The sequence below is a fragment of the Pongo abelii genome, chromosome 9 (assembly GCF_028885655.2).
Source record: "Pongo abelii isolate AG06213 chromosome 9, NHGRI_mPonAbe1-v2.0_pri, whole genome shotgun sequence".
Lineage (NCBI taxonomy): Eukaryota > Metazoa > Chordata > Mammalia > Primates > Hominidae > Pongo > Pongo abelii.
The window spans coordinates 58,936,077-58,953,414 of record NC_071994.2 but is presented as its reverse complement, the minus strand read 5'-3'; the positions used below and the strand labels follow the sequence as shown (position 1 = coordinate 58,953,414).

Below are 17,338 nucleotides of genomic sequence, written 5' to 3'. Positions count from 1 at the left end.
TCCGATAGGAGTGAAATTTATAGCACTTAGAAGGATGTGGCTAGAAAGGTAGCTAAGGTCAGATAGAAGGCTGCATTAAATGCCATGTCAAAAAATCTGTACTTTTTTCTATAAACATATGGATTCACTAAGTTATTCTGAGGATTACAAATCTTTTATTTCATCTGACTGTCCAGATACACTGGTCCCATGGGTTTCTCTCTTAATTCCTGGGTAAGGGCTGAATTTGTTTGCCTTTAATACCCAGATTCCCTGAACTATAAGGCAGAAGCCAGAGAGACAAGATACTCCACACTATGCCCCATCAAGGGCTCTGCTACAACTCTACTACACAAGGACCAGGCCACCAGCATATCATGGGAAGGTACCTGACAAGACATCAATGCCAACTGCTTGATCAATGGTTTCTTCATTGCCTAAAGAATCCCTTCTTTTCTTTTTCATTATCTCAATCTAATATTCTCTTTATTAGAGAATAAAGTATTACACTCATGTTACATGAGACAACTAGATGAATATAAAAGGTGGTCCTTTTGCTATTGCTTGATGAGTCCTTGATTCATCAAATAATAGCACATTTTGGATCTTACAGGCCAGAGAGCATCAGTGACATTCCCAAAGTCACATACTAGTCATATGCAGAGCCAGGACAAGGTCTAGATCCTTGGTCATCCTACTCTTAATATAATACTCCTGTGAGATCCCAGAAGTTTGAAGAGATTATGGGGGAAGGAGGGGAGTTATGCAGGGGAAAGATGGAAGAAGTACTAAATTAAAACTCTGCTCAATAGATCTGCTTCAGGGTGATGTAATTTTTCAACACTTTGTGGAATTTCACAATTTTTATAAGCTACACAATCTTCAATGAATGCAGACATACATGTGGCTTCTTGAAAAGGACATAGTCTATGGCACAGGTGTCCAATTTTTGGCTTCCCTGGGCCACATGGGAAGAACTGTCTTGGGCCACACATAAAATACACTAACATTAACAATAGCTGATGAGCTATTAAAAAAAAAATCACAAAAAAACTCATGTTTTCAGAAACTTTACAAATTTGTGTTGGGCCACATTCAAAGCCGTCCTGGAACACATGAGTCCCACGGGCCGCAGGCTGCACAAGGTTGGTCTATAGCTTTCTTAAAACTGACAGCTGGATTCCCTAGAATGTATAGAGATTTATGTGTAAGGGCTTACTCAGTGTCTTCCTCCTTTGGGCAGGTATCTGAACTCACGTCCTCTTCACATGATTGCTCATCACCCCTGAGCTCTGGTCTCACTTTCAGATCAGGGCTTGTGTGAAGGGTGCCAATCTTCTCAGTAGTTTTACGCACAAAGCTAGAAACACTAGAAGTCAAATAACAAAAAACTAACATGAATAAAAACTTATTACTGAGAAAACTCAGGTTTTCATTCTTCAGTTTTCTGTGTTTCTGTTAGTCCTAGGGAGGCAACTTGGACTCAGTAAAGACTGTTTATAGCAACTTCTCTGTTCAAATAATAGTATTTCACGTATATAAACTTACAATATAATGATTCCCATTATTTACTAAACTGCCCTAAGAAACCAGTGTTTCAGCGCTAAAGAAAAGGTCTTTAACTCCAGCTGTATCTGTAATATTTCTGTCAACTTAGGAAAAGCCATGTGATCATCAGCCCCATTCTGGTCACAGAACAAAGAATTGCTTCATGTAACTCAGCTGTTAACTAGTCACAATATACCCTTCTTAAGCAAAATTTGTATCCAGTAAGACTCAGATAAGCAGTTAAGTAGCTGCACAAAGTCTTCTCTCTTAAACTCAAATGTCAACTCTGGTCCCATGGAGTAGCTAGAAAGAATTCTGAAAAGACTCCAAGTCTGAGCCCAAACTGACCATTAGAAAGGATCAACTAAAGACTAATGATACGTGGAAACTATTCCCATCAGAGATTTTTAATTTTTGATCTCTTGAGGGTGGGGGCACCTACATCTGCAACAACTCAAATACCAGCTGCTAAAACAGAGGGAAGCTAGACTCCCCAAGGTAAATGAGAAGTTAATAGCTCCATATGACAAGTTATATGGAAAACAAGAGACTTCCTTTTTCTCATTTTCCATTCTCAGCACAAATTACCTAATGTGAGAACTGAAATAAGATCAGTAATGGAATTAAATGACAAGACTAATTGGTTTACCTTTCTTTGACAGCCTGAAGAGACACAAGAGGAGATGGAGAACGAAATGGTAATGGAATGCCGAAGGGGAGAAAAGTTTCATTCTTATCTGTCTCAAACATCACTGGAGCATGAGAAACATTGTCTAATGAATGGAATCAGGAAAAAAAGAAACAAAATCTAATCAAGTGGGAGTTGTTTTAATCTTTAAAAAAAATTCTGAAATTAACAAACCCAAAGAAATGAAGGATTCAATACCAAAATTACAACTGACCCAGAAACAAATGAGTGGAACACAGGTTTACAAAACGCATGGGATGGTCCACATGAAACACTGAGGCAGGTACCTTCATTTGCCTACTAACCCTGAGTCCCCATAAGTCAAAAAGGGAGTTTAGGATCTCTATTATTCTCTTCTCACTAGTTCAGCCACAGGAATACTGGCACATCGAAAAAGGAAGGCAATGACCCCCAAAAACTGCAGTAATTTTTCATTCCTGATGAAAAATAATTTGGTTAGTCAGAATAAAATCTTCCCACTCTTTTGGTTAATGACCTTTCTTTCATAACCTTTCCAGCATTTTGATGCATGATCAAAAACAGGCCCTAATGTTAGTCCAAACATGAGGGGAAAAATACTAAACATAAACCAACTCTTCTAGTAGGGAGCAGATCTGTAGATCTGGTTGGAAAGTTCTATCAACATGTTAAAAATTATTAACACTTCAGAGAACTTCTGTGCACAAGATAATCCTGGTAACAAGAGCTCGTGGAAAATAATGGCTTCACATCAGGAACCAACAACAGACACATTCATCACCTTCATTTCCGTGTGAGCCACAGCACTGATCTGGCAGGTCCTCTTCCTGCTGTGAGGTGAATTCTTTAAATCTCTCATCTTCTGAGAGGGTTTGGCTGTGAAGGGAGCAAGAGTCTTCATCTGACTGACTGCCTCTTCTACTACTAATGATACGATAAATACCAGAGTCCAAGATGCTGAAACTTTCCTAAAAATTAAAAGAATTCCAAAAAAAAAAAAAAAGTAAAAATTTCCTTTATAACGTTAACATAACTTCTGCAGAGAAATACCAACACTCAAATAGAAAGCTAATAACAACCATTATGGCTTATTAGAACAAACTGATGAGCAAGGCTTAGGTGCCTGGCAGCTGGGTCACTCCGTGTGCTAGTGGCATCAGCTGCCATATTTCTCTAGCTTGTCTTCATAAAGCATGGTAGTGAGAATGGGAATTAAATGAGATAATCTGGAGCTTCATTCAGACTCAAATTAGCATGAAGCACCTGAAATCACATATTAGAGCAACGTAACTTATGCTGGGAGCTATATATCAGGGAACAGAAAATAATAAACAATGACAACAAAATGTGGCTCCAAGACACACCTAAATGGAGGCTTCACAGAGCTGGGCCACTAGCTGAACAAAAGTTCACCCCTTCCCACCAAAAAATATAAATGGAAAGGACAACAAATCTGGGGATCCTAGAGGTAAATAAGAACAACCGAAGGTGGAAAAATCTTACCCTACAAAATCCTTTAAAGGGGAGAATACTTACATGTGATGAAATGGAGCTTCTTCTACTGCTACAAGCTGAATCCAAAGGTTCAAATTTTAAGATCAATTCTTCCAGTTGAGAAATTAGATCATTGTAGGTGCCGTGGTCCAGCTGAGATTTCAAATGCTCCAGTTTATCTGCAGTCAAAGTTTTCCTTGCCTAATAAAAGAATATCGCCAATGGAATAGCTATTGGTAGGTAAATCTGTATTCAAATGGCCAACATACTGAAAGAGGTCTAGGCCGGACACAGTGGCACACGCCTGTAATCCCAGCACTTTGGGAGGCCGAGGCGGCCAGATCCCCTGAGGTCAGGAGTTCGAGACAAGCCTGGCCAACATGGTGAAATCCCATCTCTACTAAAAATACAAAAATAAGCCGGGCGTGGTGGCAGGCGCCTGTAATCCCAGCTACTCGGGAGGCTGACGCAGGAGAATAGCTTGAACCTGGGAGGCAGAGGTTGCAGTGATCACGCCATTGCACTCCACTCCAGCCTGGGGGACAAGAGTGAGACTTCATTTCAAAAAAAAAAAAAAAAAGAAAAGAAAGAAAGAAGTCTAATATAGAACATAAAACTTCAATGGTGCTTTAAAAAGGCTTAGCAAGCTAGAGAAAGATTTAATGAGAATTTTCTTAGGATTAAGAATTTAAGGCCATGTGCAGTGGCTGATACCTGTAATCCCACACTTTGGGAGGCCAAGGTGGGCAGATCACTTGAGGTCAGGAGTTCGAGACCAGCCTGGCCAACATGGTGAAACCCCATCTCTACTAAAAATACAAAAAAAATCAGCTAGGTATGGTGGCGAGTGCCTATAGTTGCAGCTACTCAGGAGGCTGAGACATGCGAATTGCTTGAACCAGGAGGCAGAGGTTGCAGAGGGCCGAGATCGCACCATTGCACTCCAGCCTGGGTGACAGAGCGAGACTGTCTCAAAATAACAGTAATAATAATAATTTAATTAAAATTTACCATATACACAATTATCCCCCTTAAAAACAAGTTCTGAAACAAATCTGTATGTAAATTTGATATTTTAAATGAAAATTGTACCCTCTTTCTTACCCTCTACCCACCCCTAGATATATCTATCATGCTTTCTCTGGGCATGTATCGCTGTATCTGTAGGTCAAACAGACAGGGTTAATAAAATCAAGCAACTTTGTAACACAATCTTGCAAGCTAGGATAGTTTCACCAATCCATGGTAAAGATGTCTAGGTCAGCTCTGACTCACTCTGCTGGCAATGACAGAATTTTGGAAAAGACAGCATGTACGAGCAGCCAGGTTCCACAGGCCTCTTCTTAGCAGGCGTTCCACACAGCGCTCCACAGATATCAGGGAGAGATGTGAGACTTTCCCATTTAGGTGCAAACAGAACAATTCATTCCTACAGACAGCCACATCCTGAATATCTACAAAAACCACAGGTGTGAACATACAAAACGTTAACCAAATACCCCTTACAATTTTAAAAGGGCTGAAATTATTCTAATAAATATGTAGGGTTTGTCTTGACTGAATTTCATCTCTATTTTTGTACTTGCAGTTCAAGAAGAAATCATATTTTAGAAACTATTCTAAAAAGATCAAGAATAAAAGATGTGAAGAAAGAACTATATCTCTCTGACCTAAAGTCTTATGTTTAAAAATGCTGTTTTCTGTGAAAAGGAATTGGGACATTAAAAGAGGATACTCTACATTAGAGGCCAGACTATAAAGTTCCTGAGCGTTACAACCTGGTCCTCAATGAATGGATTTTAACATAGTATGTAAATCAATATACGGTTCATGAGAAAATATCTGCCTTCAAGAAAATATCTGTCTTGGCAGAGTATCCTGAAAGGACTTCAAAGACTACTTTTCAAGGGACATACTTAAGAAATTTAAGCCACAAGAAAATCACTGTTGATGAGACCAGTAAGTAACGATTTCTTTCTCTCTCTCCTTTTTTGGTTTTTACAAAAGTAGAAAAAGAACCAAAAAGTCAACATACACTCTACTGAGCAGCAATGGTAAAAAAGCTAGATTTCCCCCACTTCTGGTTTTAACCCAAAGAATATAGAGATTGATTTACTGTCTCAGTCACATATAATGGCTGTTGTTCCCACAAGAACAATTTGAACCCCAAACTATAAAGATATAAAATAGGAGTCAAAGCAAGACTTCTGGCAGGGATAAAGACTCAGGGCAATAGAGGGAAAAATAACCTGTTTGTTCCTTTTCAGCAGTTACTAATGAAAATTGCACTTAAAATTACTCATGAAAACTGGAAGACATTATGTTAGGTGAAATAAGCCAGGAACAGAAAGTTAAAGACTACATGTTCTCATTTATATGCAGAAGCTAGAAAAATGTGATCTCACAGAAGTAAAAAAGCAGAACAGAGATGACTAGATTCTGGGAAGGGTAAGAGGAAGGAGAAAACAGGGAAAAGACTTGTTAAAGGATACAAAATTATAGCTAGATAGGAGGAATAAATTCTACTGTTCCATAGCATTGTAGGATGACTATAGTTAATAATAATGTATGTTTTCAAAGAGCTAGAAGGATAATAAATGTTCCCAACACGAAGAGCTAACAAATGTTTAAGACGGTAGATAACGCTAACCACCCTGATCTGATCAGGGTACACTATACACTACATGTATCGAAACATATTTATGGGGTTATGTACCCCATAAATATGTTTCGATACATGTAGTGTATAGTGTACATAATATGTACCCCATAAATATGTACAATTATGTGTCAATTAAAAAATAAATAAAATGACTCATAAAAAATAAATAGCTGAATACAAATTCACTAATGCATGTTTGGGAAGTACCTTACAATGGGAAATATCTATGGTCAATCTTTAAAAGAAACATGGCTGGGCACGGTGGCTCACACCTGTAATCATACATGCTTGTAATTGTAGAACTTTGGGAGGCTGAGGCCGGCAGATCACCTGAGGTCAGGAATTCGAGACCAGCCTGGCCAACATGGCGAAACTCCATCTCTACTAAAAACACAAAAATTAGCCAGGTGTGGTGGTGCATGCCTGTAATCCCAGCTACTCAGGAGGCTGAGGCAGGAGAATCACTTGAATCCAGGAGGCGGAGGTTGCCGTGAGCCAAGATCGCACCAGTGCACTCCAGCCTGGGTGACAAAGCAAGACTTAGTCTCAAAAAAAAAAAAAAAAAAAAGTCATTCCATCCTATTTTTTAACTTCTTAAATTACAAGAGAATGCTCCTACAATAATCAAATTTTCATAAGCATGAGATTAAAAATTACAAAGAAAAATATAATTACCTTTGACTTCACTCCAAAGAAGAACTTGAACATTCTGAGGAATGAAAATATAAATTCCTCTTTCTGTCCAAGTCAGCACACAATGCTCACTGCAAGAGAAGAAGTCAAGAGAATTCAAGTGTGCTAGAATACAAAAGTTTATAATTCCCCGAATTCAGATCCTTGCATTAGCTATTAAAGTAAAATCAGACTATACAAAGAAAACATAAGGGTGATCCAGCTAATCGAGTCCTAACAACTCCTTTCTGTCTGTAACAACAGCCCACTAATAAATAGCATAAAATGATGCCAAATTGGGAAAATTCAGACACACATACTAGATATTTTCCAGAAAAAGAAAAGGGTCAGCTGGGTGCAGTGGCTCACGCCTGTAGTCCCAGCACTTTGGGAGGCCAAGGTGGGTGGATCACTTGAGATCAGGAGTTTGAGACTAGCCAGACCAACATGGTGAAACCCTGTCTCTACTAAAAATAGAAAAATTAGCCGGGCATGGTGGCATGCACCTGTAATCCCAGCTACTCGGGAGGCTGAGGCAGGAGAATCACTTACCGGGAGGCGGAGGTTGCAGTGAGCCAAGATTGTGCCACTGCACTCCAGCCTGGGTGACAGCCTGAGTGACTCTGTCTCAAAAAAAAAAAAAAAGAAAGAAAGAAAAGGCTGGTATCTGGAAAAAGAAAAGCTTAGGGACCTTTACCTGATGTTTGTTAAAGCAGCTAAACTTCCCATACTGGACATGATAGGGGCGCATTTAAAACAAAGACTAACATCTTACTGCCAATCATTACTCTAGTGAGCCACTTTTAGGAACAGTAATATTTTGATGTTGTTAGTTGTCTGTGGGCAACAAAAAGCTGAGAACTCCTGGTCAACAATGTGCCAGGAGCTTTATTAAAGGCTCTGTCTATATTACCTAACTTTGTAGAAGCCAATCAAGGTAGATATACTATCCTTTTTTTATTAAAAAGAGAAAAAGCTAAGGCTCAGAGAGATAAATAATATACCAAAGGCCATTCAGCATGAAATGTAGAAGAGTCAGAATTTATACTGGATATACAGGATAGTCTGGCTCCAAAACCTGGACTTTTTTCCTATATAACACAGAATCTACTTCCTCCTCCACTTATCTTCACTAACCTACCCACTATTATCTGGAATCCTAACTATTCCACTTAACTGAATTCTCAAAAAGTCACAGATTCCCAAACTGCCAAACCCAGTAACCCTTCATCACTTCCCATTTTCTTAACCCCAAGCAGACGTCAACCCTGCTAACTGTTCTCTGCTTCTTGAACCTCACCTCCTGGGGCTCCTGGACACTGCATTTTCTTGGTTCTCTTTCTCTCCAGTCCTCTGGTCTGGAGGACTCATCTTTATCTATACTTACTCATATAAATTTATCTCATATATTTCATTTACTCTCTCAAGGCCGATACTATTTTTTATATACCACTGGTAATCTCCACTTCCTAATGCTGTTCAGGACATTCTCCAACTTACAATGTTCTTAATCTAGCCACCTCTCAAGGATCGGAAGTTCTACTTCCCTCTGAAATCCTCCCTTACAGCCCACAACACTCACCCTATTTTTGCACTCAACCTATTTCTTATACTCTGCTCATATGGCACTTAATCATGTACTGCACTGTCACAACTCTTACTTCTTATTGTTGTTAAACTTTTTGGAGAAATAAATCACATCTCTCCAATAAATTATACTCTTAAGAACAGGGACTATATTTCTTTTTCCTTTATGTTTCCAAGAGTACTAAAAATGGTTCCATGTGGCTATGAAACTAATTGATTTTTAACAGGAGTTGGGTCCTCATGTAAGTGTTAAACATTTTGTCAATATGAAAGACCAGATCACTATCCCTACAGGAAAGTAATCTTTGTCATAAAATGCAAGAAATGGTCACAATCTTAATCCAAAGTAAAATTGAGAAGGCTGCCTTCAAGAGTCAAAGGAGAAAAAAAAGGGGGGAGGGCCCAGAGGATCCCTGAGAAAGAGATACAGGATCATAATTTTGATACTGAACCTGACACTCAGCTTGGAAAATTCCTTAGGAATAGCAACCTAGATTAGATGGGGGGCTGAGGACGGGAACTTAGATAAAAGCTGATACTTGTAATTTATACATTCCTCATCCCCTTATCCCTTCACTGATAATAAATGGGGACATAAGCCTAACAGCATTGTTTTAGAAGTTCCAGAAAGGAAAGTGATACCAATGTGCCTGAAAGGAAACGAAGTACATAAGGATGCCCCCTCTGGGATTTATGGGTTGCAACAGTAAAAGTCCCATAGGGCACAGTGTACAAATGAAAAAAATAAACAAACTGGAATGAAAAAAAGCCCTCCTCTTCATGTTTTTGAAAAAACTCTTTGTTGAATTCCCTATCATTTGAGAGTTTTCTATGTGTCTAGCACTGCCCATAGAAATGGAGTTGACAATCTGATGCTGGTATGCATATTCATAATACAATAAGAGAGTGGCAATGATAAAGGAATGAATATCGTTTGACAACAGTACATGCGCAGAAATAGGTTGTTTAATGTAAGCCTCTTGGAGGAATCAGCAGAGGTTTCAAAGTGGCATTAACTGTTGCTTTAGCTGAGGAATAGGCAGAGCCAGATCATCAAAGGCTTTTTGTCTACCATGGTAGGGACTGTAACAGGAGCTTTAAACAGCTACAATCAAAAGAATAACTCTACCAGGAGAGCTAAGTGTATTGTGGCCCGACTACTAGAAAACATATTCTTGGGTACTTTGGGAAGCCGATGCAGGTAGATTGCCTGAGCACAGGAGTTCGAGACCAGCCTGGGCAACGTGGTGAAACCCCGTCTCTACTAAAATACAAAAAATTAGCCAGGCGTGGTGGCGTGTGCCTGTAAGTCCCAGCTACTTGGGAGGCTGAGGCAGGAGAATTGCTAGAACCTGGGAGGCAGAGGCTGCAGTGAGCTGAGATCGCGCTACTGCCCTCCAATGTGGGTGACAGAGCAAGACTCCGTCTCTAAAAAAAAAAAAAAAAAAAAAAACTTGGGTAAGAGACTTCCCAACATCCCGCACATCACATCACAGTCAACAAATATTTATTAAGTATCTATCATGTGCCAGGCATTAGACCAAGCATTGAAAAAATAACAGTCAACAAAACAGAAATAAAGCCCTCATGGAGTTTACTGTTTAGGGTAAGACATGTATAAATATTACATTAATATGTAATTATAAACTGTGACAAGTGCCACAAAGGAAGAATGCTAAAGGAGGAAGAGTTTTTAATATGCTTTATCTAATTATGGGCAAATAAATGTCTTTCTCTAGTAACTTTCATGATGAATTATGGAGTTACTAAAGTGTTATAATGTCTATAATTCACTTTTTTTTTTTTTTTTGAGACAGAGTCTTGCTCTGTGGCCCAGGCTGGAGTGCAATGGCATGATCTCGGCTCACTGCAACCTCCATCTTTCAGGTGCAAGCGATTCTCCTGCCTCAGCCTCCCTAGTAGCTGGGATTACAGGAGCATGCCACCATGCCTGGCTAATTTTTGTATTTTTAGTAGAGACGGGGTTTCTCCATGTTGATAGGCTAGTCTCGAACTCCTGACCTCAGATGATCTGTCTGCCTCGGTCTCCCAAAGTGCTGGGATTACAGGCATGAGCCACACCCGGCCTTATAATTCACTTTTAAATACTTCAGTGTAGGAAGTATGACAAACACATGAACTGGTTTTTATCCTTACCCTTAGAGGCAATTAGTTAACACTTCAATTATTTTTAAAAATCACAAAGAGTCGTTAGTTAGCCTTTGAAAGAACTGAATCAGGTGTTCATACTCCAGTGTACCATATAACAACTTCATACAACATTTGCTGAATTTGCATCAGAGATCTTATTAACTAGCCTAAGGGATATCAGAAATAATTTTTTATTGATGAAACAGAGTTCAAGATATTGGCTGGAAATCATACACTGGCACTCTTGCTCTTGCAGAACAAGGTGTAAGAACTGGCAGGCCCAGCAGTTTAACAACTTTTAGGGCAACACTTTGTGCTGGACTTTGCACCTAATCCAGCTAGAAGGCTGGCTGAACTCTGACATTAGAATATGGCTGAAACTGCCTCCAGCAGATCTTTCATGCAAGCATTTGTCAGAGTACCTACAGGATAGAGAGCTGAAATTTCACCAAGCGTACAAGAACAAGTTCTACAACTATTTTTGTGCCTGCTTGCTAAAAAACATACATCTGTGTGGCAGATTTTGATCTGGGACTTGCTTTCATTATAGCATCCCATTAGGCAGGGGAGGTTATGAGGTTAGTAGAGCTATCTTAGCTCCTACTGTTAGAAGTTTCTTGGCAAATTATAAACTCTCCAATTGGCTTGGAAAGAGAAGTGTATTCCTAGGATCTTTCCATTCCTTTTAGATACAGAACACTTCATGTAACATAATTATTTCCTAACTTTCTAAAAGTAATTTAGTGCAAAAATAACCTTAAAAAACTACTTCTGAACAAGAAACAGAGATAAAAAGCTAAGTATTCTTTTTACCCCCCAGATCAAAGGAAAGGAGAAACTTACCTAAGATGTAAGAGTTTGGGGAAAGACAAAGATTGGGAGGATCCAACTGTATGATCATACTGAGGTTCTGATCTAGAAAGTAAACACATCTGTTAATGAGTTTATCTGTTAAAAGTATAACATAAAATTATACTTTTCCCAATATAGGGAAATTTTTGCCTCCAAAACAAATTCAAGAGCCTAACTGCATCTGCCCTTATTCGACTCACACTAATCATAGGAGAGGTAACTATCAAAGACTTCTTTGGTTTTTCTGAATCTTTTAATAAAAATTCAACTTCACTCTGAAAACACAGAATAAAATCTTTTTTTTTTTTTGAGACAGAGTCTCGCTCTGTCGCCCAGGCTGGAGTGCAGTGGCACGACCTTGGCTCACTGCAAGCTCCACCTCCCTTCACACCATTCTCCTGCCTCAGCCTCCCGAGTAGCTGGGACTACAGACATGCGCCACCACGCCCAACTAAATTTTGTTTGTATTTTTGGTAGAGACGGGGTTTCACCGTGTTAGCCAGGATGGTCTCGATCTCCTGACCTCGTGATCCGCCTGCCACAGCCTCCCAAAGTGCTAGGATTACAGGCGTGTGCCAACGCGCCCAGCCAGGTATAATAAAATCTTTAACACAGATAGAATGTCAGAGATTTTCACCAAACCTCTATATATAAGCTCTTCAAACAATCCCAACCAGCCATACAAATCATTACCTTAGAGTAATCACAGGGAGAGGTGGCAACGAGAGGAGTTTCTTGAACTGATGTGTACTTATAACTTCTCCATCAAAGTTCACTTCCCACATCCTAGAGCCTGGGCGAGCACAATATATCAGAGGTTGCTGGCCCCCAGAACATCTTCCAGGAAAGAAACAAGCTCCATATTCTCCATCTCTTTCCTTGTTTCCAATTTTCCAAAACTTTTCTCTAACATCCAGAAAGGAAGAGAAAGCAGATTTACTTACAAAAAAAAAGTCAAAAACAATGGCACTACAAATCAGCTGGGCATAATAACTCCACTCACAATGCCTTCTCCTTCATTCATATTAGCAATATACTGAAAAAAACAATAGAATGGAAAGATCAAAATAGGATTCTGGCTCTGATTTGCCATTAGCTATTTCTGTGACAGGAAGCAAATCATTTCATATTAGTACTCAGTTTATTATCCACAGAATAAGAGGCTCAGAATTAATGTAAAGGCCCCTTTCAAATCTAAAAGGTGAGTGATACCAAACTATTTCGTACATCCTTGAATCCTACTAATTGCTTCTAAAGTCACTTTGTAAAATGTTCTTTGGACACTCCATGGAAGCTACTAATCAAGTTCTCCAACCCTGTCTCCAAGTCACTTCCTCACCACAAACACCCAATAAACTTACTTTTTCCTCAAAAACCCAGGTCCTTCTGAAACTCTGCACCTTGGAGCATTCTGTTCCCTTAGGATTACATGAGTTAGATATATAAAAGAGCTTAGTACACTGCCTGGGAACATGGAAGGTGATAATGATGAGCGAGATGTCTCTTCCTAAAAACTCCTGTTACTTACTCTCCATGATTCCATCATTCCTCCTCAGAAACTTTCCTTGATTCCCATATATGGAATTACACGCTTCCTATGCCTTGCTTTCATAGCACTTATGACATGATATATGGCAATTATGTCTATTTAAACAGCAGATCATGACTTTTCAGGGCAAAGGACAATTCTTATTCCTCTTCAGTTGAATTCCCAGTGTGTAGCACAGTGTCAGGCCTACAAAAAGCACTCAATACATTATAGAGTTCCATAAACTCAATCTCTTTTATCGAAGAGTGATCTAATACGCTCTCTAGCATGAATTTACTAGATAACCTCAGATAATTCAATAACTACTTCTGTACTTAATTGCTTTATGAATAAAATATAACATTTGCTTTACTTTAAGACCATAGGTGTAAGAGTGCTTTGAAATGTATACAGAGCAGTACAGGAAATAGTGGTTTTATTACTTACACTCCTTATTTGGGAAATAAAATATATTTCTTCATTTTATATCTTCTATGGTACCTAATACAGTGCTAAGGATCTGGAGGAATATAATAAATGTTTGCTGAGTGAAAAATGCAATCAATTCATTATCATTTGTATACTCATTAATCTTACTTTCTATTATTTTTCAAACAATACGTCACAGGCACAAAGTTGAGTATTTTCACATATACTACCTTAGTTAATCCTTAACACTAAAGTTACATGAAGCAAAGTCATATCTATCACTTTGGCTAGTCACTAGGAGTCCCAGCTTTAAAAAAAAAAAAAAAAAACTGTTCATTGGGAGGGAAAACAGGTTGAAACAAAAAGATTTTTTAACATTAAGTATATATTTTATTATACTACACATGTCCCCAAAAACTGAATTCTAGCTAACAGAAAGTAAGCACATCTAAATATGTTATTTTTACAGGAGGTTCTATGATACTGTCATCCAACTTTAGTTATGAAATAGGTACACAGGGGTTGATTACACAATTCTCCCTTCTTTTGTGTAGGCTCAAAACTCTCCATGATAAATTTTTAAAAGGAGATGGTCCTGAGAAATACGATAGCTGCCAGGTCCAGTGAAAAAAAGAAATGGCCAGTGAAAATTTCCTTGCAGTGAAAATGGCTGAGAACTTTGGCATAGTGATGCATAATATTCATTTCCAGCTGTCTGCTATTCTGCTCTGGTATTTCACAGCTACCTCTAATGCACTCCTTTGCCATTCATTGGACCTCTGGCTCTATCTACCCTTGAGATTTTGATGAAATACTTATCTTCATAAAGCTCTTAATTATTCTTCACCCAATTTTACCCTTTAGTAAAATTCTATTAAAATAAAACAAATCTTGAAAACAACAAAACTCAAAGAAGCCTTCCTGCTTCCCCATATAAAAACAGGCCTTTAGCCTTCTCTCATGGCACTTAGAATATGTCTCACCAGCAACGGGCTCACGGAATACTTGTCTTAGTCACCCACTGGACTGTCTTAGACTCCTCTACCTCCTCTCTGCTCTCTAACATCAGCTTGCATACAACTGATTCCTTAACATCTGTATAGCCAGGGGCAGTGGTTCATGCCTATAATACAAGCCCTTTGGGAGGCTGAAGCAGGAAGATTGCTTGAGCCCAGGAGTTCAAGACCAGCCTGGGTAACATGACAAAACCCAGTCTCTAAACAAAATACAAAAAATTAGCAGGGCATGGTGGCATGTGCCTGTAGACCTAGCTACTTGAGAGGCTGAGGTAGGAGGATCGCTTGAGCCGGGGAGGTCAAGGCTGCAGTGAGCCATGATCACACCACTGCACTCCAGCCTGAGTGACAGAGTGAGACCCCATCTCAAAAAAAGAAAAAAAATCTGTATAACTGATTGATGGGGCTTGGGGTAGATAACTTCTAAGTTCCTTCCAGTTCTAAAATTCTGCATTTCTGATGACTAATGGTTGGTCAATATACCTCTCAGTGTCACACAAGAAGGATCGAGTAAGTGAAGATATAAGTAGCCTTCCATCCAAATAATCTAACTGTACAACACAGGAGTCAACAGTTGTTATTGTCTGAACAGGAAACATCACAAAAGCAGCAGCTGCCTAAAAGGAATGTGAGAAAGAAATAAAGTTTATTTAATCATAAGATATACATGCAATCTCTTTCTCTTTACCTTGTAAATGAAAATAACATGAATAGCAAAATAAAATTTTCAAATAAGCCAAAACTTAATTTGCTTGTAAGGATGTCAAAGTTTTAGTCACTTAAAAGTTGTATTAAATAATCTGGTACGTAATTGCAGAAGAGATTTCTCAAGGCTCTGTTTGTGATTATCTAATCTTAGAGGTTAGAATGAAAAAGATGAAGCAAGGTTTAGAACATGTTAGTCAGGCATGGTAGCACACATCTACAATCCCAGCTACTCGGGAGGCTGAGGCAGAAGGACTGCTTGAGCCTAGGAGCTTGAGGCTGCAGTGAGCTAAGATCATGCTACTATATGCCAGCCTGGGCAACAGAGGAAGAACCTGTCTCTAGATAAATAAAGTTTTGGAGTATATGAAAGAATTTTTCACCTGTAGATAGTACTTCTCCCTTTTAGAAAGACAAAATAAGTTTACTAGGGTTTCTATATTTTGGGTCCAAAATATATTAAGAATCAATTGATAACTTTGATAGGTCATGACGGCAAAACCAGAAAAATATTCTGATGTGTTCATTAAAATAAAATAATTTAGCCAATAGCCAGGTGCAGTGGCTCATGTCTGTAATCCCAGCACTCTGCGAGGGCAAGGTGAGTGGATCACTTGAGCCCAGGAGTCCGAGACCAGCCTGGGCAACATGGCAAAACCCTGTCTCTACAAAAAGTTTTTAAAAATTAGCCAGGCATGGTGGTGCAAGCCAGTAGTCCCAGCTACTCAGGAGGTTTGAGGTGGGAGGATTGCGTCAGCCCGGGCAATCAAGAGTGCAGTGAGCCATGATCTCACCACTGTACTTCTGCCTGAGTGACAGAGCAAGAACCTGTCTCAAAATAAAATAAAAAATAAAACAAAATAAATTTAGCCAATAGTAGTTAGAGCCCTTCTTTTCTGCCAGGATCCTAAATAGAAATAAGCCAATGCGAGACAAATCCCTCTACTTCTGATGTAATGGCCGTAGAGGAGCAGGACAATGAGAAGCTGGTCTATTCTGTCTTAATGACAGACTGGAGCGTTCTGTTAGGGTAACCTGAGTCTCAACCCTTCTACTCAGCAATAACTGCAGCAGGAAGCCTGAGGACCTGCAGAGCAGAGCAAAGCCAGAAGGTGTCTTCAAGATTCCATTCAAAATAAGTTATATCCATCCTGATAAAAAATATTCCTAGACCTATGAGTTTCTTCTACACAAGAAGCAGAGAAGACCAGGAGCCTGGGCAATTGGTGTCATTTCTATGTTTGTCACTTTATTCACACCAATAATAAATAGATATCTTTTCTTTCTTAATAGCCTTATACTAAAGAATGCTTTAAATGAGCCATGCAGGTGAATCAGGAAGGACTGCAATAGATAATGTGCAAAGTACTGAAGTTAGTTCACAAAAGCCATTCTGTAACAGTATTGAGCTAAAACAGGCCACCATGTGTAGTATATAAACACAGGTCTCCTCAAAATCTCCAAGTTTGGACTCCAGATTAGTCTCCCAAGAAATACAGCAGATAAAATCACATCCTTTAATTGGAAGTTTTATAAGACAACACCTTGTATCTCACTACATACACAAAGAATGGGACTGCTTCTCACCTTTGCTTGTTTAGAAGTATTGAGTTTGATAGCAGAAACCTTCCCAGTATGATCACCTACAAAAACTCTAAGAATAGCTGTATCCCAGCAGAGAGCTGTGACTCTTCGGCCTTTGTGTTCTGAAGACACATACATTTGTTCTGGTTTCCCACGACGCTCTTGATTTAATTCCCAAACAACTACAAGACCTTGACTGCAGGAATTGAGTCACAGAGGCAAACTTGGCAATGGTGAACAAGGTACAATTTTATTGCATCACAGTATCAACTATATCAAATACATATGCAACTCTTGTTCTTCAGAAAAGAGGAAGTATTATAAAAAGTCAAGGTATTAATTTCCTTGTTTTAGTCACCAAACCAGTTTAATAGGAGAAGTTAAATGATCTAAATTATCTCTGTTCCCTTTGTCTTTTAAGGCCTTTGAAATGTTGTAACCTTAAATTAGCATTTTCTACAAAT

General features: G+C 39.0%; 1 protein-coding gene across 6 annotated transcripts in view; it reads right to left on the bottom strand.

The window, feature by feature from the left end:
* HPS5 (HPS5 biogenesis of lysosomal organelles complex 2 subunit 2) overlaps positions 1-17,338 on the bottom strand; it is a 44,068-nt gene that overhangs the window by 15,398 nt on the left and 11,332 nt on the right. For all 6 annotated transcript variants that reach the window (XM_009246539.4, XM_063728518.1, XM_002821982.5 and 3 more), the window contains 10 exons: positions 16,878-17,070; positions 15,069-15,202; positions 12,306-12,518; positions 11,604-11,675; positions 7,026-7,114; positions 4,964-5,142; positions 3,731-3,889; positions 2,976-3,162; positions 2,177-2,300; positions 1,199-1,348 (listed from right to left, as the gene is read on the bottom strand). In XM_009246539.4, coding sequence (XP_009244814.1) covers positions 1,199-1,348; positions 2,177-2,300; positions 2,976-3,162; positions 3,731-3,889; positions 4,964-5,142; positions 7,026-7,114; positions 11,604-11,675; positions 12,306-12,518; positions 15,069-15,202; positions 16,878-17,070 — 1,500 coding nt within the window. The remainder of the gene's footprint in view (positions 1-1,198; positions 1,349-2,176; positions 2,301-2,975; positions 3,163-3,730; positions 3,890-4,963; positions 5,143-7,025; positions 7,115-11,603; positions 11,676-12,305; positions 12,519-15,068; positions 15,203-16,877; positions 17,071-17,338) is intronic.